The 21,710-nt window shown below is 42.2% G+C and overlaps 1 protein-coding gene across 10 annotated transcripts in view; it reads left to right on the forward strand.

The window, feature by feature from the left end:
* Positions 1-21,710, forward strand: part of magi2a (membrane associated guanylate kinase, WW and PDZ domain containing 2a) — a 236,667-nt gene that overhangs the window by 182,323 nt on the left and 32,634 nt on the right. For all 10 annotated transcript variants that reach the window (XM_044342690.1, XM_044342693.1, XM_044342691.1 and 7 more), the window contains exons 8-10: positions 777-898; positions 3,373-3,555; positions 9,012-9,698. In XM_044342690.1, coding sequence (XP_044198625.1) covers positions 777-898; positions 3,373-3,555; positions 9,012-9,698 — 992 coding nt within the window. The remainder of the gene's footprint in view (positions 1-776; positions 899-3,372; positions 3,556-9,011; positions 9,699-21,710) is intronic.

A 21,710-nucleotide genomic window follows, 5' to 3' on the forward strand; every position in this document is an offset into this window, starting at 1 on the left:
TCTTTGGCTGGATGCTCTCTACTCCGGGGCGTAGGGACGGTGGCTCTATTTTTAGACAGGCACGGGGAGTCGTTACCTCCAGAACGGCACCTAGCAACACACTGCCTTACAGTTCATACTGCTGCCCCCCTATTGAGATGCTCTTATTGTCTTGCTTTGTTGTCATGTAAATGTGAAAGAAGTTGCCAGACCTTGAAATTATGTAACTATGTAAAAATATAGTTGTTTTTTTTTGTATAATTAACAATGTGATACTGGGGTGTTCATTAAAAGATAAAGAGAGGAGAGAAAGATTATGTGTGTGTTTGTGTGTATGTGTGTACACAACGTAGTCTCAAGGAGTGAGGGAAGTATCTAATGATGACTAATTATTTCACACTGGCAAATTATAGTATGTGTAGTTGTTGACTGTCTTCCCCCTTTGCAAACTAAATTAAGAACGACGTGGGACGTTAAAGGAAAATCGCTGTTTCATGTGCAGGTTTCCTCCCAGTCACTGATTCACATAATGCCTCTCGTACTGTAAGACGGGGCTGAACTTCGGAACAAAAGCCCCGGATCAGTCGTTTGTTCTTTTTACTCAGGAAAGCCATTCTGCGGCTCTGTTACATAATCTGGGGACCGGCCATTTAATTAATCATCATAGCGATACTGTAGCTGCTGTAGTGCCAGGATTGCTAGATCTGATCTTTTTTGCCGAGAGGGGAGCTAAATTAAGTGTAGCAGGATGGTGCGAAATCTGAAATCTACTCTCTATTTTTTTTTTATCATCATAGCCATATAAATAGAAGGACCCAGTTTGAGAATCCAGTCCTGGAGGCTAAGAGGAGACTCCAGCAGCAGCAGCAGATGCAAAGCCAGGGTCTGTCCTCACTGCCCCTTCCCACCATCTACAGAGGTAAGAACACCTCGCTGATTTGTCGGCTTTGAAATGACAAAACCCATTAACTTCTCATGATTTAAGGATGTAGTCACGCTGATAATCTGTCAGCATGAAATGGAGATAATACTTTTGCTCTATTGCTATGTCAGTTGAATATGAATAACAAGTATTGTGTTGTTAATCCTCTCGGTTCGCTGCCAAAATTGGGTTTAGGTGCTACTTACATCTTACTTCAGATAGTTAAAATATGTATTGCACCTTCTCTTTTTAGGATACCTAGTGCTATTTGAAAATGAAAAAAAACTTTAAATGTGCAATCGAAATGTAAAGTTAAGGTTCATCTAGAAAATTGCACGTACAAAATGCTTTTTTTTTATAATATAATAATATGATAATATGAAAACTCATCGCAAAACAGTAACTGAATTAATCAGTGACATCTGTCGGGTTTTGGGGTTAACTGACAGCAATTACAGACTTACAACAGCATCATAATGAGGATATGAGGAACACAGACGGATATTAATAAAGTTTTTTTGATAAAAGTCATGAAGTTTTACAGCAGCATTGTAACCAATATTTCTAATCATTTTTTATATGAATAGATTAATTAAGTTTTTATTATTGTGTTATACATACAGCTATGACCAGCCTGCATGGACTTACAAGACACAGCAAACTCATAATACTATAAATGAAAAAATAAATGTTCATATTTTCAGACTTTCATGTATTGTAAATCATCCTTGCTGTCTTTTATAGGCTTTTGGGACAAAGTTAGCAAACTTAGGGTTAGTTTTATGGTTAGGGTTATGGTTAGGGTTATATGCGTCAAAATTGAACACTCATCCCAATATTTCATCATCTGTACTCGTGTATTTCTAGTGTTTTGTTGAGCCATTTCATTTTTAATTTTAGGGTTAGAGTTAATAGTATATTATGTGTACATGACAAAGGAAAATGGGACTCACTTTCCATTTCTTCCAAATCCACTCCCCCCTACTTCAGGAGAAACCTGATACACACATGTTGCTCGTATCATCACAGCAGCATGCAAGTTAATATGCGGGTTCAAATGTGATTCACTGTTGTGTTTAATGACCGGTTTGTTGCTACCTGATTTCAGTGTTCATTCTCCAGCAGCCACTGTGCTCATAGCAGTAGGAAGTGCTGCTAGAAAAAAACTGTCTGGACTGGTGAAGAGGAGGTTTGTTTCCGTAGTAACGTAGTAGTCCATTGCGGGAGCCTGTCTCCGTGGTTACACTCTGTGTACATTCCAGTGAGGCTCTCTCTCCTCCCTCTCCCTACCTCCACCTCCACCTCCACTTCCTCCTCCTTCCTCCCCCTTTTCCCACCAAATTTCGATGCCAGTTGGGGGTTCCAGCCCCTTTGCCACCCTCCCCAGATCCCCCCTCGCCCAGATGGGCCCGACGCCAGAGCGCAGCCACAGCCTCGGTGACCTCTCCCGATCGCCGACTCCAGGTCGAAGGTCTGCTGCGTACGCTACGTCCTCTTCCGCCGACGTCTCCCCGCTCCGGCGTGTTCTGACGCGGCGGATGAATATGTGCCCCCATCACCACCAGCAACAGCAGCAGCAGCAGCAGCAGCAGCAGCAGCCACTTCACACCTCCGCCTGCACTGTGGTGCTAGAGCAGCCTGTCTGTAGCCCCTTCTCCCTGTGGCACCTTGTCAGTAAGTAGGCCAAGAGAGAAGCAAAAGAAGGCTGACTGTCGTTCTCATGGCTGCCTGCACTCATTTGACTTACTGTAAGCATGCTAGCTCGCAAGCAAGCTTTTCCCTTAAGGCAGTTGAAGGATTTGTGTGACGAGCGTGTACCATGACATGTCTTATCGCTTGGCATACGCAGACAGAGAGTGTAATCACTAAGTCTATGTCTGGACCAGTGATGGCAAACAAAGGATGTAAACTAGCCCACTAGCCACATCTCCTTCCGAGGTGAAAAGATGGGAGACTTGGTTAAGTGTAACTAAGCTTGTTGGCTGAGATCCTCTCATTCCTACAACAGGCTCCCCTCCTCCAGAAATCTCCCAGCTCTCCCCTTTTTCAGAAATCTCCCAGTTCCTCCTTAACCCTCCCGAGCATCTTCTCTTGGAACTGATCCCTGATTGACAGCATGTCATTTGCTGAATTTTGCTGCTTCCTTGGTAGCCTTGGGATGGGACTGAAGAACTGCACCACTGATGCTCTCTGTACCCCTTCTGCCCACCATATCCCAGCACGGGAGGAGACGATGGATGATGGTTTTGTATGTTTGTACCACACCCGCATCTTTCAGCACCACCAGCCCCACCCTGTTCTCGCCAGTTTTCCTGTGGCTACACCCATATCTTATTGGATAAGCTTTACCCATGTCCCCACCCTGTGAGCACTGCCCCCCGCACCAGCTTTGAGGTCCTTTTAAATCTTTGCTCTGAAGCGTACGCGGTATTTGCGTTTGGGTAATTTGCACGTGTATGTGTCCTTTACAGAGAAGCCGCTGTTCACGCGGGACCCCACTCAGCTGAAAGGCAGTTTCTTGTCCACATCACTCCAAAAGAGCAACATGGGCTTCGGCTTCACTATTATCGGAGGTGACGAGCCCGATGAATTCCTCCAGGTCAAGAGCGTTATCCCTGATGGGCCTGCCGCAGCTGACGGGAAGATGGCCACAGGTAAGGCCACTGAAACACTGAGTCACTCTTACAAACAAAAACATTTTTTTAACCTTTATTTAACCAGAAATTCTCTTAAGATACATTATATCTTTTACAAAAGAGGTAAGCATAAAATAGCCACAGCCACATGAGAGCACACAGTCACGTTAACAAACCTGAGATGCATAAAAGAAACACACACATTATTTATGAAACATACAGCAGCTGGCATGCATTTGTACAGAATCATACATACTTGCATGCACACAACAAATACATCATTTCTGTAGAATCACGGAGATCCTTGTAAGTGTCCATATAGCAGTTATATGTGATGTTTCTGGTGTTTCTGGTCCATTTATCAACATACACATGGCTGACAATTATCTGTATTTTTTCTTATTGTCAGCAAATCTCAACAAACCCAACAATGAACTCACCCTACTTACAAGTATTGTGTGTGTATCCAAAGTCTGATATATCTTAGTCCTCTATAGACCCCTGCGCATGAGATTTGTTGACAAAAAGAAAAATATAGAAAATCGCTGGCCAAATCCTTTGAGTACAAGTTTTTAAACCCCACATTTATACACTTCCATTATTTTTAATTAGTGTTACTCTCACGCATTCATGCAGGCAAATTCATACAAAGATTTGTATGCAGCACACACAGAAATACATGTAGCTCCCTCTTCATGATAAAACGGCTACAAGTGCCCCGATATATATGAATTATTTGCGTGTCACCAAGCTTGCGTTGTCCCTCTACATGTATGTGTGTGTGTGCACATGTGCACGCTATATGCAGTTATGTTGTTCCATTTATCATGATGGCGACTTTATGAGCACCGTAACTCGTGACTGTGGCCACATGGGGACACACACATATATATATATATACAGACACTGAGACGGACCGGCTGTACTAAAGGTCAAGAGAGTATAAGTAGCAGGTTTTGTCTCTGCTCTCAGCGTGCAATGATGATTCTATCCGTGTACGCCGGAGCAGATATGGAGCTTTATACTGGTCATTTATCATACATAAAGAAAGTTGGTTTGGGACTTTCCTCTGTAGAAATGATGGTAATCTTCCATGTCGTTCTATTAAATTTGTAGTTGTTTTAACCGACTTCTTTCAGAACAATTGGTCATAAATGTGTGGGTGCAGCAGTCCAAAATAACTCCCTTGATGACTCATAAAGCTTGTCCTGACAATACTGCATATAAAGCCTTTTAGGTCTCTGTCTTCTCGTCCCCTCCTCCCACTTTATTTTAGAATTCCCCTCTCTTTTTCATGTATTCTCTCCTCAGAAATAACTGAGATCCCTCCCACTTCTCTACAATCCCACCTCTCCTCTCCTACACTTCCTCTCTTCAGCTCATCTCCATCTCTCTCTCTTTCACCATCTACCGTCCATCCCCCTCATCTCGCCTCCCCAGACTTTGCGTCCTACTTCTGCAGTAGCAGAGCTAGCTCGATCACAGAGCCCACACATAGGAAACCTCAGGCCTGCAGAGGTGTGAAATTCCTAATTCCAGATTTGATTTGCCTTTTTTTCCCCTCTTGACCCCTCCTGGCTCTCTATGAGATTACAGAGCCAGAGAAAGCATGTTCAAGCACTTATTATACAAGTTTTTTAAGATATCTGATTTATAACTGCAAGACCACATATTGTGCAGATATGTCCAGGCAAGACATTTAATGTGATTTTGTAGAATGGAGGGGGGAAAAAAACGATTGCCTTGAAATTTATTTTAGATTTTTATCCATAAAAAAATGTGAAATTTTTTGTGGGGTTTTTTAGTGTGTTACTATGAGTTACATTAACTGAAGTGGTGAGGTTTAATTTGGATGCCAGAGGCAGCGTTTAATGCAAAGTCAAGTGGGTTTGTCTAACTGCCGCCGCCCCTTATTCAGCATCAGAGGGTTGTTCTGCTGAGTTGTATCCATATAGTGTGCAACACTTTTCACATAAGACACAGAGAATAAGCACCAACAGGCTTCTTTTTTTTAAATCAAAATCACCAACAAAAAGATCCCTCCCTCAAAAAGGCTTATTTTATCTAACATCAATTTTAATGTAGCATTTGAAGCTATCATTTTGAAATTACATTTGCTGTTAATAGCATGAATTAATGAAACAATGAGTTTTTGACAAAAGCTCATTTCCAGCCTGCAACTGACAATTTTGCCAGTTAAAATGCCAACATCTATATCACTAGCCGTAGCTCGCTAGCTACTGTTTAAATGCATAGATATATCTCTCTTATTACAGCCCGATGCTATCTGCTTCGGCATGTTTAAAAATCCAAAGCTCGACAGGACTGACGTGCTTATTTACAGTTTAGAGGACAGTCAGTTGCATCACTTTCTATCCTTTAAGATCTTTATAATTCTTATGTTTTGTCTGCAAAGTCTTCAGACATTATTATTATTATTATTCTAATCACACCTGCAAGTCTGACAAGGCCGTGACGCACTTTGCTCTACACGTGATCTTATGTGGCCTGACCTGCACACAAACACACACTCACAAGCAGAAGTTTCTGACAAATGCTGGCACCCTGCTGTGACTCTAAACTGCTCTATTATCGCAGCCTCGTCTCAGCAGGGCCACCGAGACCTCTCGTTATATATCGACAGGCTCTTGAACACACCATTAGCTGTAGATGAATATGTCATTAGGCATATGCAAGGATGGGACAGTTGAAGATTAAGTAGCTGGAAGTAGCTTGGGCCTTGGTCCCAGGGACTGTGGTGTTTACTGTTAAGGTCAGTGTGATTTAGAATATACGAGGGACCTGCAGGAGACTTTATGATGGATGGAGAGTGGGCTCATGGTGGCCATGAGTGTGTGTTTTTGTCTCGGTGTTCATTTCTGTGCACTTACAGTATATGCATGTCTGCGTTTGTGTGTTTATAAAGCGTCAATTCACCCAAATGACAAAAATACATATTTATCTTTTGAGCCCTCTCATATAGAGAGTTTAAACATTGTTATTTATTCACTGACATTTTCAGATATCAGATACGGTTTTTATTGGCACTACTTTCAACCGAAGAAAACTGTTGACAGACAGCTCTGTGGATTATCCAGAGAAATTAAACTAACTGATATTAAACAACATGAGAAGGTAAAAATCCCTATTTGCTTAAAATTCTCACAGCTCATGGAAACGTGTAACCTTTGATAAACGGAATTTGGATCGTTTTAAAGGGTCAGAAGCCTAAAAGGTCGAAGACCACTGATCCAGAATAATAAGAGCAGTTTTTGTTGAAAGAGGTCTTGCTGTTGAGTATTTGAAATGTAATGTTAATTAAATTCTGTAAGCACCACATATGAAATTATTTTCACCTCCATTGTATCGGAGTGGCGACAAATGTCTCAAAACTTGATACATTAAACCAAAACTTTTTGCATAGCTAGAGGTAAGAAAGACTGTTATTTGGATGAGCTGATGCTTTAAGTATAAGCATACAATATGTCTATGTGAGCTTTCTGATTATGTAAAACATGTTGATGCTCTCTGTGTCACTGCATTTCCTCCCTGCTTATAAAGAAGGAGCTCTGCGGTCACGGCGAGGGCAACGAGGTCACGACACCGTCATTTGTTTTCTACCAGCGTGCTCAACTATTGATTATGACAACGGTGCTCAAGGCAAATGTCGCCCGCGTTTACCCAGATTAATTAAAAAGTCCCTCACGTCACGTTGCCTCGAGGTGTGAACTCGCTCTGTCAATACTGGTGAAGCGTTAAAACTTGGAAAGCGTCTGTCCGCAACACAGTTTACAACGAGAGAGAGAGAGAGAGAGAGAGAGAGAGAGAACATTTCGGTGATATCTTAACTTCCATTTACCTTGGCTGCTGTCACTCAGAGAGGTCAAGCAGCTCTGCTCCGCTTCGACAGTCAATCCAGGAAATCAATATGAATTGCCATGTTGTTTTAGGAAAAATGTCATTGACCCAACCATTAGTGTATTGCGGTCTCCCGCTCACGTTTCAAGAGAATACAGGATAGGATGGAGCTTGTGGTTAGCAAGGTGAGGGCCAGTCACTGCTTATTAATCACGAGGGATCTTTGTTTTTCACATTCTCTCCCCGCGACACTCTCACCCTGCCCTCTCTCTAACGAGCATGACAATTATGCCTGCAATTACAAAATAATTGTTTTCATTATCAACGCAGGTAAGGCTGTTTGTCAGACTTTTATGTGGATTGTGCCTTGTGTTGCCCGGTGTTTTATAACCCTGCCTGGTGCCTGCATAGTGCAGCACAAAACACTATATTTAGTAATCTCTTTGAGACAAAGATAAGCCTGGATGTGGAGCGCTTTTGTGTGGGAGCATTTAATTGTCAGCTAGGTTTTATCTGCACTGTAGTCTATTACAGCGAGTGAATAACAGCACTCGGCCCCATAGAAGGCAAACATTTTAGCCACTTGTCATCTGCACTGTTTTACGCTTGAAAGACAGATAAGACATTATCAGTGGTAATTTTATCTGTAGAAATGGTTTATGGCTATGAGGGTAATGTAAGGAGAGACCAGCGCTGATGTACTGTACAGCTGATTATTATAACAGCTGTAAAGACTCAAAGTCCTGATATCTCTTAAAGGCTAGCTGCTGTTCCACTAGCTTTTCTAACTCAATACAATATCTCATTGAGGGTTTCTTTAGTCTGTCAGTCTGAAAAAGTAAATCATACACCTGGGGTTTACTGTCTAAATTCTGGTATCTAGAGTATCTACCATAGCAATTGCTGTTATATTATAATTGGAAGTCTGTAATTTTAACAACGATTCATTTATTAGCATTTAGAAAAGCTTCATCCCCATTAAGTTTTTCCAGCAGGGAATCATGTGTATAATACAGCATTTTAACACTTTCTCCCTTATCCCTGATCCACCCACGCTCTCTTTTATTGTCATCTTTCCAACTGTGCTCCGTCATGTCATGTTTAATCTTTTTCGATCATAGCGGCAGTGACTGGCTCAGATCTATCACGCTGTTGGCTTGCAATTTAAATTACTGCGGTCTTGTGGGTTGGTGGTAAGTGGTGTTCATTAAGGCCTGTTAAAAAAAATTAAGATTAAATAAACAGTGATATTTCATTAACATCCCCATCTCTGTGTAGCTTAGCGGTTAAGAAAGCATACCGTATAATCACGACATCCCTGATTTAATTTCAGCCGGGGACCTTTATCAGGGATTATTTCATTCCTCCCTCTCTCTCTCTCTCTCTCCCGCCATTTCTCCGGTCTTAATGACTTAAATGCCAAACTAACCCCTGTTGAGATAAATGGATTGAATCACACATCATACTATTTAGTAAGGTCATGTTGTAGGGCTGGATTTTGTGTAATTTGTGTTATTACAAATTTTAAATGAGGTACTTCTGTAAAGGAAACATTCCAGTGCTATATCCATTACACCTGACCATCATGTTTCTATCTGTCCCTCTCTTTGTTGCAGGTGATGTCATTGTCTACATCAACGACGTGTGTGTCCTGGGTACCACCCATGCCGATGTGGTCAAACTCTTCCAATCGGTGCCAATTGGCCAAAGTGTGACACTTGTTTTGTGCCGCGGCTACCCGTTGCCCTACGACCCAGAGGAAGCTGCCAACGCCAACAACACCACCACCACCACCACCATCATCTCCCCGCTGGGCATCATGGAGCAGCGGCCCATCATGGTGAATGGCAGGACGGGCTATGACAACTATCTGGACTATATTTCCCGCACGGCACGCTTTGTGACAGACCCAAGTCAAGACCAGGTTAACGCCCAGCAGCAGCTGCTCCCCCCTCACCCGGGTGACACCCACTTAGACGGCTCGCTTCCTCCCACCACCGGCACAACGCCCCCTGACAGCGTCTCTATGGCGTCGTCAGGGGCGACACAGGGGGAGCTGCTGACCCTGACCATGGTGAAGGGTATGGATGGTTTCGGCTTCACGATCGCGGACAGCGCCACGGGCCAGCGAGTCAAGCAAGTCCTGGAACCTCTAGGCTGCCCGGGCCTGTGCGAGGGCGACCTGATAGTGGAGATTAACAAGCAGCCCGTGCAGGGATTCACACACACCCAGGTGGTGGAGCTGCTTAAGGAGTGTGCCGTGGGAGCTGAGACCTGCCTGGTGGTTCAGAGAGGCGGAACAGGTAAGACCAGTGTCCGCAGGTAGGAGTGGTGTGGAAGATTGGTGGCTCAGCAAACGCGCTTGAATCTTTCCACCATCTGTGTCTTTCTAGCTGCATATCTGTCTGCCTATTCATCTCTGTCTATCTATTCTATCTTTTACTGTTGTAGCCAAATGTATCTGTATGTGTGATCCAGTCTAAAGAACTGGAGAAACCTGTTATACAGTCCTGCAGCGCACAACAATGGCTGACTGATGCACAACTTCTCTCAAGTGCCCTTCTAACTGTAGTCGCCTTTTATTTACTCGGTGGGGAGAAAACCATGTTTCTTCACTTCACTTAAGTAGATACCGCTCCACTTCCGGTATGTTGAGGAGGTAGGAAGTGTCTCCCCATGCTGCGACAAAACATGACTTAAATTTACCTATTCTCTATTTTTACTGTTTAGCGTTTGTTGGACAACTTTTACACTGAAGTAAATTAATATTTTGGTAGGTTTGACAGGCACCGCAACCTGACCCTGCCTATTATATTCCATGATGGAGTTGCTTAAACTTGACATTTTTGGGAAAATCGACTCATCATCCTCCACTGAGATATCTTCTGTTAAAGAAGAGCTGAAGACTTCGATCGGCTCAATACAACGGAAGATTGACTCCCAAGGGAAAATTATACAAGAGCTGGAACGGGCGTCCGCTGACCACAGCACCTGTGTAACCAAGCTGGAGTCCACGTGACAGGCATCCCAAAAGGCACAGAGGGCCCTCGTACCGTCAACTTAATGGCCCAGTTTTGCAGCAGCCACTCGGCCTGGAGGACAAGCCCATACTCAATAATGCCCGTTGCTCCCTACGCACAAAACCAAAACAAAAGATGGTGAACCACCTCGTCCATTTATGGTCAGCAAGAGGATCTCTATTTTCACTGATTATAAGATGTCTCTTTCCAAGAAGCGAGTGGTATTTGGGTAAGTTAAATACCAGCTCCGCTCCTTTCCCGAACTCACTCTACCCGGCGACGCTCAGGATCACCCTTCCGAACGGGATTTCACATAGTTTTTTGGAACCAACTGCTGCTTCAGTCTTTGTTGCTAAAATGTCTGCTATCTCAAAAAACTAAATATGATACAGACAATAAAGGGCAAGTAAACTTAAGTTAGTTGTACTGTTGCTAACTAACCACCCTGCTAACTGACTGTTTATCACCACATTAATGCTGGGATGTTACAAACTGCATTTCCCATCAGGCTGGGAGAGTGATCTTAGGGAGGAAATTGCAGAAGAGCTCTGGAAAAGAAAGCTCTTAACTGAGTGCATACATCTTCTATCAGTGCCAGACATGGGCTCATACAATGCAAAATTATTCATCATTCATTTTACAAAGGTCTGACTTTCTAAGATTTACGGAGATGTACAGTAAACTCAATCTGTGACAGATGTCATTTAGCTCCAGCTACACATGCACATATGTATGTATGTATGTATGTATGTGTATGTCCATCTTCACAAACCTTCTGGTCTGAGCTTTTTGAGACATTGTCGGGAAGCTGATTAAACCACATGCTATGATTGCACTATTTGGGGTTAGCCCACCCCTATTATCACTCTCTGCCTTAGAAGCTGATCTGATTGCATTTGCCACCTCGCCAGCCAGACGATTAATCCTGCTGGAATGGAAATCGTCTGTAACCCCTTTCTCACAACCTTTGGATTGTTCCTTTTTCTTAACTATATCAAACTTGAGAAGATAAGACAGATTGTCGACAGGGGGTCGACAGGGGATCAACAAATAAATTCAATAAGATGCGGAGCCCATTCTTTAGATTTGTTGAGGGGTTCAGTTTCCCGGCTGTTCCTGAGTGAATTAATTACACAGCTTATGTGATTATACCTCACTTTATTTGTATGATTTATGACATATAGTTTGACTGAAATGGCTTTTATATATTTTTATATACATATAATGTATATAATGTTTGTTTTCAACTTATTGGATTTGTCTAACTGCTCAACCAGAGTGTTTTTTAGGGGGGGTGGGGTTGCTGCATCTGTAATTATATATTTCCTTTGTTTGACAATTTAATAAAAAGAGTTTTTAAAAATAGAAGTAGACGCCACACCACTCTGCACACTAAGCCATACCTAGTGATCAACAAATATCCTTTGATTGAAGTGCATGCTCTTTGCAGTGCAGAGTTATTTTCAAAGTCACTTTTTATTACTTTTTTTTTATCATGTCAGTTTCATATATATATGGCAAATTTTACCTTCTTCTTTCAGCTACAAATAAAAGCCCCCAAATTATGGCATGTCAAAAGTAGCACAGTTTTCCCACAAAATACTAGTAGACTGCAAATGGCTCTCAAGTGCTTTCTACCCTGTGTTTTTCAGGATTTGTGGCCCTCTGACAATCATAATTATGCATTGCACTCTGTCGTGACTCACACACAGGATTATTTGCAGAATCAACAGGTAGCCGACTGTTTTCTGTGTGTGTTATGTTGGGGGGGGGGGGGGGGGGGGGGGATTGTGAAGTGTGTAGAAACATCTGCGTTCACTTCCTCAAAAACATCAGAAACCTTTAAACAGCTCTGATGGCGATGTCTTTGACACTGAAAGGAAAAGAAGAAGGATTCACGGTCATGTCTTCCCTAAATCTAACGAAATATAAGTTGTGTGTAAACCTGCTGTGATCTGCTTGCTGTCTTATTGAATTGTGGAGGTTGTACATCTGCTAGCGATGACTCAGCCAAAGCTCAGACATTGAAGATTAAAACGTTAGATTTTAATTAAATCTAGAAAACGGCAACAGCAGCTCTTCATCAACCGAGCAGATAGTATTTGTCTCTGGAACCTTGTTGTTAAATGATTCCCTTTTCTGAGTTCACCTGTCCTTTATTCATTTTGGCATCCCGTAAGTGATGACACGTGAACTTTAGCACTCACACTCATTCATGGTGCGAGCTGGAAGCTCAGCCAGCTGGACTGGAAAACTAACTACTGCTGTTGCTTTTGTGTGGAACCAATTTGTAGTTTTGTATTTTGCCTCTCGGTGTTGTGTAATGTCACATACCAATCATAATGCCAACTGCTTGGTGCCACAGACACCACTGAGACTCATCCACAAAGGTCAGCGGTGTCCTCTGAATAGATTTATTGACATTTATTTCTTTATTAGGCTGCCCATGTCTCTGTGAGTGAGCGGAGAGCCAACAAACAGGAAGAGGAGAATCAGAGGGAAGCTATTAGCTTGTAGGAAAGAAAAATGAGGATGATTTTCAAGGGGTCAGAAGTTTTGAACCACCACCTCAAAAATATCCAATCTGTCTATGCGCTCTCTACACACAAACATAAAAACACACACTCTCCCATCTGCACAGGAAGCTAACGGTGAAGCGCTCCCGCCATCTGTCCGGGTTCCTCACTCGCGGCAGAGCTTTAGAAGGTCGAAACAAGTGCTTCTGTGTAAAAAGCAGCCTGTTGGCCCGTGGAGAAAATGGCAACCTTATTTACATGCTATTTTTCTTCTCATTATTCCAAATCTGGATAGGGCTTAGCTCTGCTACACAACAATACTCCAGGGTGCAGCGTTGCATCTGTTTGTGTTGATTTCCTGTGACATGACAAGCTGTGGGTGCTAGAGGTGAAAAAAACGTCAGTGCCACCCAGTCTGCTCTTACAGTAGCATGACTGCATATGGCACACATATGTGTGGAAATGAGTAACACTAAGACATGGTGCCAGAACACCAAATATCTCTGTTGGGTGGGGTTGTAGACATTGTAGATCCCTTGAGAGTATTTTTGAGATTTAACCAGGAAAACACTGTCAGAAGTTAAGCTCGTTAAGATCAGAGACGTAAAAGGCCTCCTGGGAGAAAATGGTCACAATAAAGTCTTTTAATTCTTGTCTGTAAACACTTTTCTTTGTGATGGAGATAAACAAGGAGAAGTAGGACGAAGCAGACCACATATATCTGGATATTTGATGTGGAAAAGATGGTCTGTTATGTTTTTTTTAAAACTCTTGTGATGTTAGTTTTATTCTAACATTCTAATGCAGGTTAGGATGCTGTTTTTATGCTAAGATGTATAAATTAGATCCCAACTTGGGGGGTCAAGAACCCCCACAAGGATTTGCTAGATGAACATAGTGAGTCATGAGATAATTGGTATGAAAAAAAAATTAATTCTGATGCTCAAAATGACATTTGTATTTTAAGGATTTCTCAGATTTTTGCTTCTTTCATGTGAAATACTGTTTGGGGCTTTTAAAATTGGTCAAATTACACTATTTGAGAAGGGAAATATACAATCGAAGTGTGCACAGCTTATAGACATGCAGCTTATGACAAGTGGTTGTAAGGAGATAATTGGTTGGTACTAAGGGGTCACAAGCAAAACTCTGAATTAGAATTATACTACAGTAGCATAATTCTCGTTTCTCAAATGTGAGTGTTTGCTGCTTTTCTCTATTTTATATGATTGTAAATTGAACATCTTTTTTGCTTGTAGACAGATATTATCTAGATATCTTGATATTTCAAGACATCAACTTGGGCTCTGGAAAATTGTGATGAGTATTTTTCTACTTAAATATATTTTGGGGGCATTTTTTTACGACATCCATGAGTAGAGAGATGACAGGAAGTGAGGGGAAAGAGATACAGACACACAGCAAAGGTCTCTGGTCACAATGTTGTGGTTCATGGTTGACTAAACAATCTAATTAATTAGGAAAATAATGGACTGAATAGTTGTAATTGTCAGTTGAAGTCTTATACCTTACAAGTACCTGAATGGCCAATGTGTACTGCTTGTAACTCCATGGAGATAAGCTGTTATTACATTTATCTCAGTAGAGTTGTGAAGTTGTTTTGTGGCAAATCTACAATGCAAATCAATGTGATACTAAAACCAGTACCCACATTTAATCAGTTTGATGTCAAGATTCAAGAGACTTTATTGCTATTTGCACAGGCACAGAGTACATGCATATTGGAATACTTGTGCATCAGGTTAAAAAAAGAAAGAGTAACAAGGTCTGAGAGAAATGACACAACATTACAACACTTATTTACAGCAGCATGCTGCAATAATATGAACACATTTAATCAGTGAATCTACCATGAAACTTAATGTAATACCAAAATAAATCCTTGCATCTAATCTAATGTGATGTGGTGGTTAATATTTGCTCTATATATAAATATATATATATACAAACTGTATCCCAGCACCCACTGTGAGATTTGAGGTGCCGCTGATTCTCTTTTACCACCCAACTTCCTCAGAGAAGCTAGCTCCAAGTATTTAGGCGAGCTATTACCCATCGTAATAAAGCTGTCACCATGCTGCTGGAATGATGTTCCACCTCTTAACACGCCACAATTTGGCCCGCTCCTTCAGACCACTGGGCACTGGCTGCACTAATTGAACTGGCTGTTTCAGTGGTTGACGGCTTGCACCACCAGCCAGTGTAATAGTGAGAGAGGTAACTGACTAACATCCATCACCAAACAACTGTCACGCTCGCGTGTATGACACACTCTCTGACACACTCAGGAGCGAGCACACAGCTCATCACTTTCACTGAAAACACAATCTGAAGCAGAGGATTGAACGAGCGTCGGGAGCTGGGTAAGTTTATTGTGTGCGTATTTCTACATGACTGAAGTGTTTTTTTAATGACTGCCCCTTTATTCTGCAGACATAGCTACCACCTCTTGGCATCTGGTTTCAGCGAGAACACACACACACATACACACACACTAGTCAAGTAGAGATTGGACTGACAGCATTTACTCCTTCAGACTCCCACGTATTTCACATACTCCCACAACCAGAATCCAACTGTATTGTTATGGTTATTTTACGGTGCCGTTGCTATGACGACACACCCCTAATGTCCAGCATCAGACACCATAAATGACTGGCGAGGCAGAGAAGGTTCACGGATTGAGCTTCATCAATAATTACAGGTTTTTCTCACACGCACACCTCCTCCTGTCTTTGTCTCAGCTCTTTAGTCCTACTGTGTGTGCAGAGAGACAGGGAGGAGGGGGGAAGTTGGACAAAGTCATTCAGTGATGCAGAAACAGAAAAGAGAGGGCAGAGAAATAATGTGAAGGTGGTTCAACTACAGAGTGAGAATTAAAAACAGAGGGAGCCAGCGTGTTACAGTCTCTGTTGGTGTTGTCATGGACACAGTCAAGAGCCAAAGAGTGCGGCAGTGAGTTTTTGCTGTTAATGCAGAGCATACATGTCGCCTTTTTAGCATCAATAAATCATTGCGACATTCATTTTGAGACATAAGTATAATCATTATTAACAAAAGAGACCATCGTCAGGAAGAGTGGCAGAGGAAGAGTGGCAGCTTACGTCACTCTTGACGCAGGTTTTTTACATTCTGCACCACAGCATCTGATTCTAAACAGAAATCTGGAGATTTGCTCTTTCACTTTCAGAGCAAACAGAGCAGCAGCACCAGAGATTGTTGCAAATATACTGTGGACTAAGTGAAAGGCAGATGCAAGAACCAAATTGTTTATCATCAGTCAAATAAAAAGAAAACCTTTGAAAGACTATGTACAGATCCTGTTTACTATAATTACATTTGCACTAAGATGTAAAAGATCTTTTTACATGTACTGAAGATATAAAGAGTTCCTTTAAAGCAAAGTGTGGCTATTTATTTCAACCTCTGTCTTATGTCATAATTGTGGCAGATCTGACTTTGAGTCATTCTATGTAGAGATCCAAGAAACACAGAGTCTGTAATATAATGTGATGTATAATTGGGGCAAGCAACGCGACCCCCCTAAAGCTTTTTTAATTAAGATTTAGAGCAGCTATAATCAATATTTTTATATTAAAAATGGATCACATGACCACTCATATCTTAAAGGAGTCGTGCATATTGACTAACCTGACATTTCCAACACAGCAGGCAGCTGTTTTCAGTGAAAACTGCAACTCACTCTATACACGCTTACCTGCCCAGCACTACATGGCAGACAGACAGAGTTAGCGACTAACTGGTGAACATAGTGGAGCATTTAGCAGCTAAAAACTTTAGTTCATCACCAAAAAACATGATTCCAAATGAATGCTAATGTCGCTGTGTATCTGCTGGATGTTTAAATCATGGATCCTGTATCCTGTATAAAGAGAACTGGATGCAGTGTCAGAGGCAGGGCCCTGTTCATTCCTATGAAAGTTGCTCCGTGGTGCATGATTATATGATAGTGTTATGTTTACAGCTTGTGTCCAGTGCCCAAAAAATCATTAATATACTTTTTGGGCAACTTGCCGACTAACCAAACTACCTGTTTGTTCATCCACAATAATAAACATATATTACTTATCCTTTCTCTATAACTTGGTTATAATTCAATGTAAATAAATAAAGATATTACAAAAAGGTCCTGTAAGGGCTCTGGTTGCTTTGTAGGGTTTGCTAGCTTACTGCTTACTGTATGGCAACCTGACCATTTGGTCCACCTGGCCTCTGTCTTTTCTCCCAGTTCAATTTTATTCCAATTAGATTTTTCTATATAAGTGTTTGTGTGTGATAGAATGAAATAGACTATGAATTTCTGTAGAAGTGCATCTGTTAGTAATTTGGGAAAGTGTTTGCATTCCCAAACAGGTTTTTAATGTTCCCACTGGCATGTGTCAAGACCTCAAAGCCAAGCTGACCGCCATTTCATTGTCCACAAATGAATCCATTTATGATCAAACCATCCAGTCAATTAAGCATCATCACCTTGAAAAAGCCCACACGTGTAATATAGTTATGATATCCCTTAAATAGGAGTTTGACTCCCGAGTCATTTTTGCCCAACAAATGGGCACTCTGTCTCTCATCACCAGTAATTATTGTGCCAGCGTGTATTTATGTGTGTGTGTATGTGTGTGTGTGTGTGTGTGTGTGTGTGGCAGACAGCCTCATTAGTGGCTATCTAGACCATTAACAGGCTGTGTCCTCATTGCCACACCATCAGAGACACAGGGCTGCAATTAGCTATGGAGACTTTCAGCTCGTTCACATGTACGCACGCCCATTTAGTTTCGACTAACATGCCGCAATCGCCCTCCCCGCCGCCCGCCCACACACTCGCACAAACGCTAAGCCACATGGTTTGATTCACACAGGTTCACACGCACACCTACGCGACAGCCAGGCAGACATTTAGGCATGCACACACTTTTCTTGGACCTCTTCGCACACATCCCAAGGCAGCCTTCTGCACACAAGCCTCCACACATTACATAACCTCCCTTTTCTAGTACTATCATGGGTAAATTGTATGTTATGAATCGACTGTCTGGTTTGACCTTTCACCTGAGATTGGTCATGCGTGCACAGATGACCAGAAGCCACTTTTAAAATATGTGCAGACCTCAGGTGAAGGTCTCCTTTGTAGAGAAAGAAAAGAAGGAGGGTTTGATTCACTGAGCCTCCTCCAGCCTCCCCGGGAATCGGAGTGTAACTAGACAGTGATTCATTTTATGTGTGTGTGCAAGATAAAATAGTTGGAAACAAAAGAGAGAAAGAAGAAGGGAGGCTGGAGAGAGAGAGTGATGAGTTTGGCTCCCTGCCAGTAGAACACAGACTGTCAGCCATGTTCACACTTACAGCTCTGTCCCCACTATGCACCGCTCCAAACCTGGAAGAACTGCCCGCCAGGCATCAATATCCAGTACTGTCGGCCCCTGGGAAGACAGCCAAGGGGCCTGTGCATGAAGGGCAAGCCGCTGAGATCAGATCATAGCAGAGAAGTAAAGGGTTAAACAAGACTGATGGTGTTTGCCATCAGAATTAAATCACAGAAAAAAAGTTAGGCTGTGAATCTCTATCCTGTGTGTGTGGAGGAGTAAAATTACTAACCTTGGTTGCCTCTTAAACATATCAAGCACTCGTATTTTGGTTTTAACAGGATGGAGTGATTACCCTGTGATTGCATGAGCGTGGTTAAATAAATTGTGCTGTTTTGAGGTTTAATATCATGCATATTCAACCGTGTACCTTGCAAATAATTTGTTTTGCACACAGCTACAACGAGGCTGGTTTTTTCGAGAACATCAGGCAAACATGGAACGAGCGTTTGAATAGAAGTGCATAGAATCCGTTTTCTGCTGTGGATGTTATGTGAAGCTGCCAGGCTCCCTCATGAGATGGAGATACATATTCATAAAGGGCTGAAAGATTCACGCACGCCACCATTCCAGTCTAGTGTTATCATAGTCTCATTTAAATAATTGAAGGGCTAGTGTTAGCCTCTCATTGTGAAATTAAAGAGATCTATGTTTTTGTATGGGTGAACAAATGTTGAACATGATCAAAATGAACAAATGTAGCCTTATGTGTGTCAAATGGTTGGATGTGTGTGCACTTTTGGAAATGTATGTATCCGTGTTTGCTTTCTCCTTCACCCACACAGCAAATGTTTTGATTCATTCAAATTTAGCTAAATCATTTGTCAGATTCTGCTTTTATCATGGGTACACTTTAACAAGGTAATCCTTGCACAATAGATTTTTAAAAATGGATGTTTTTTTAAAAATGTTTTTTTATTGTGTAGGGACTTTTTATGGAGCCTCCATGCAGACAGAAAGAAGGTTTTTTTTCTTCAGTTATTGATCTAGGACATGGTTTTTAAAAGAATGCACAAAATTGGGACAGCTGCCCAGCACTTCTAATGCTTTTATGAAAAAACAAAATAAGAACTACATTATTTTCTGTGAGAAGCCGTCAATAGTTACATAGTGAGATGGACTTGGCAGAAATGGAATATAATATTCATAAGTATGTTTTAACTAGTGTACAATCACCTGAAAATAAGAAGGCCCTTTATAAGAGCCCTTAATATCTACACAGGGATCGGCTCCTTTTCCATGGAGCCCACCATGTTTCTACAGTAGCTCAGATGGGACAAACCAATCACTGGTTGAGGTTTGCTGTTGGGCCCTTTTGACCCCCTCACGCACTCCCTCTATAAGACACAGGCTCATAATTTGGCCCTAATAGTGCTTATGTTGTACTTTAGCAGTGCAAATCCCCTAACAGAAACCCATTACAGCGATACAGATACAGTAAATCGGGGCCTTTTGCAGCTCCTGGGGGTCTGGGGCCCAGGTGCAGTTGCCCACTTTACCCTGTTGATAATCCAGCGTTGGTCTTTGCCATCTGTTGCTGAGTGCTCAGGATTCACCTCAACTCCTATTTCTGTTTGTAATCTTTGTAGCCGATTTTCTCGCCACTTTATAAACATCACTCATGCATCTTCCCGGACTGTGTAATCAGTTGTAGATGAAGTCCATGACACCGTCTAAATCTGTGTAGTTCTTCCATCAGCTTGGTCCAATGAGCTGCCAATGTTTCCTTCCGGTGTTTTTGTGCTAAAGCAGCAATCGTTTTGTTGTATGACCTTCAGAGAGTAAAACTTGATTCTCTCTACTTTGAGGTGGCTGTGTGCTAGAAAAGCGTATAAATTGATTGTACATTATCTTGTTCCCACAAGATGGATAACTTTTTAAAATACCATCTTTCAGGACTTCAGGGGCTCAGTAACTTCTTACATTTGGAACCCTTACACCTAAAATCTAATGAAGGGTCAGTTTGAGACCTGACTGATCAATTATTGCCTTCTTTTGGATCGTCTGTATCTTTTTGATCTAATCTCCAAAGTTTAAACTTTTCCAGACGTCTGAATCACAATCATTTCACGTTAGCCCTTTTCCCCAGTTGTCATACCGCTGTGTGGGCTACTGCCGCACAGTCTGATCACAACAGCACCGTTATTGCCAGAGAAACTACGTGACTCTGCACCCTCAGAGCAGAAGACCTCCCTGGAAACACTTTCCAGTTCAGAACTCTTTAATTGGAGTTTGGGGCAGAAATTGAAAATGAGGCACGACTCCAACCAATCTCATTCATCATTACCTGAAGTTGCGCCAGCGCTGAGGTGGTGGTGTGTGTGTGTGGGGGGGGGGGGGGGGGCACTCAAGCACAGATTTGTGAGCGTACGCAATTATACACTATGGATTTAGGGACGCTAGCCTGCTCATTATGGAAACTTCAATATGTAAGCTATTCTGCCCTCATTACTGGTGTTCTACTGGTCTTGCATGCATCAGGAAAGGGTGAAGCTTACAGTGGGACAGGACACCGGTTAGCTTAGAACCTTAGAGCAAGTTGGACACCGCAGGGTTGATGTAGCGCGGTGCAACAGAGCTGACAAGTCTGATTAGTATTCAGTGGGCTTTCAGCACCACGGTCAGCTCCTCTTACCCTCTTTCTCTATTTCTGCCTCTCGCCTCTTCTCGACTTTTAGCCACGGGGCACTCTGACACCCACGTCCAACTAAATGTCTGGCACGCCTGAGTTAACAGCAACTCTAACCAAAGGATCACCTCGGCCAGCGATGCCTGGTAGTGCCCCCTCTCTCTTCTGTCTGTGTGACTCAGCTCAGGTTCTGTCACCCACTCCAAGGACTGCTCTGCTCTTGCATCTTTTGCTCGCTGTGTCCTTCACACTGGCTCAGATGTAGGTATTCAGGACAGAAGGCTTTTTTTTATTGATGGATCTTCTTTGAGAAGAAAAGCAAAAATTCTCTTTGTTCCCAGTTATCATACTGCATTCGGGCTGATAGAATAGCTCCATATGCGCTGAAACTGAAACGGGTGTTGTTATCTAAAATAAGCTGTTGTAATTGTTCTAAAAAATCTTATTTGGCTTATTTTGACTGAGAGAAACTGACAATCTGAAAAACATAGCCAGATTTCTTTGTGTTGTTTTTGTTAATTTCCATGTTGTCCCCATTCCACTGGCGGCTCAGTGAAACAAATGTTTTTACAGTGTGACTTGAGTGTGCCAGGCCGAGACTGGGAAGGCTGGCGCATAATTCGAGCAGTCACCCCATAATTCGATCCCTCCATTTGCATATGCTCATAGTTTCCCAGAGGGGAGACCGTGGCAGCACTTGAAAGACAGGAAGGAGAGGAAATGAATCAGGAAGATGGAGCATGCA

Source organism: Thunnus albacares, chromosome 23 (genome assembly GCF_914725855.1).
Source record: "Thunnus albacares chromosome 23, fThuAlb1.1, whole genome shotgun sequence".
Taxonomy (NCBI): Eukaryota; Metazoa; Chordata; class Actinopteri; order Scombriformes; family Scombridae; genus Thunnus; species Thunnus albacares.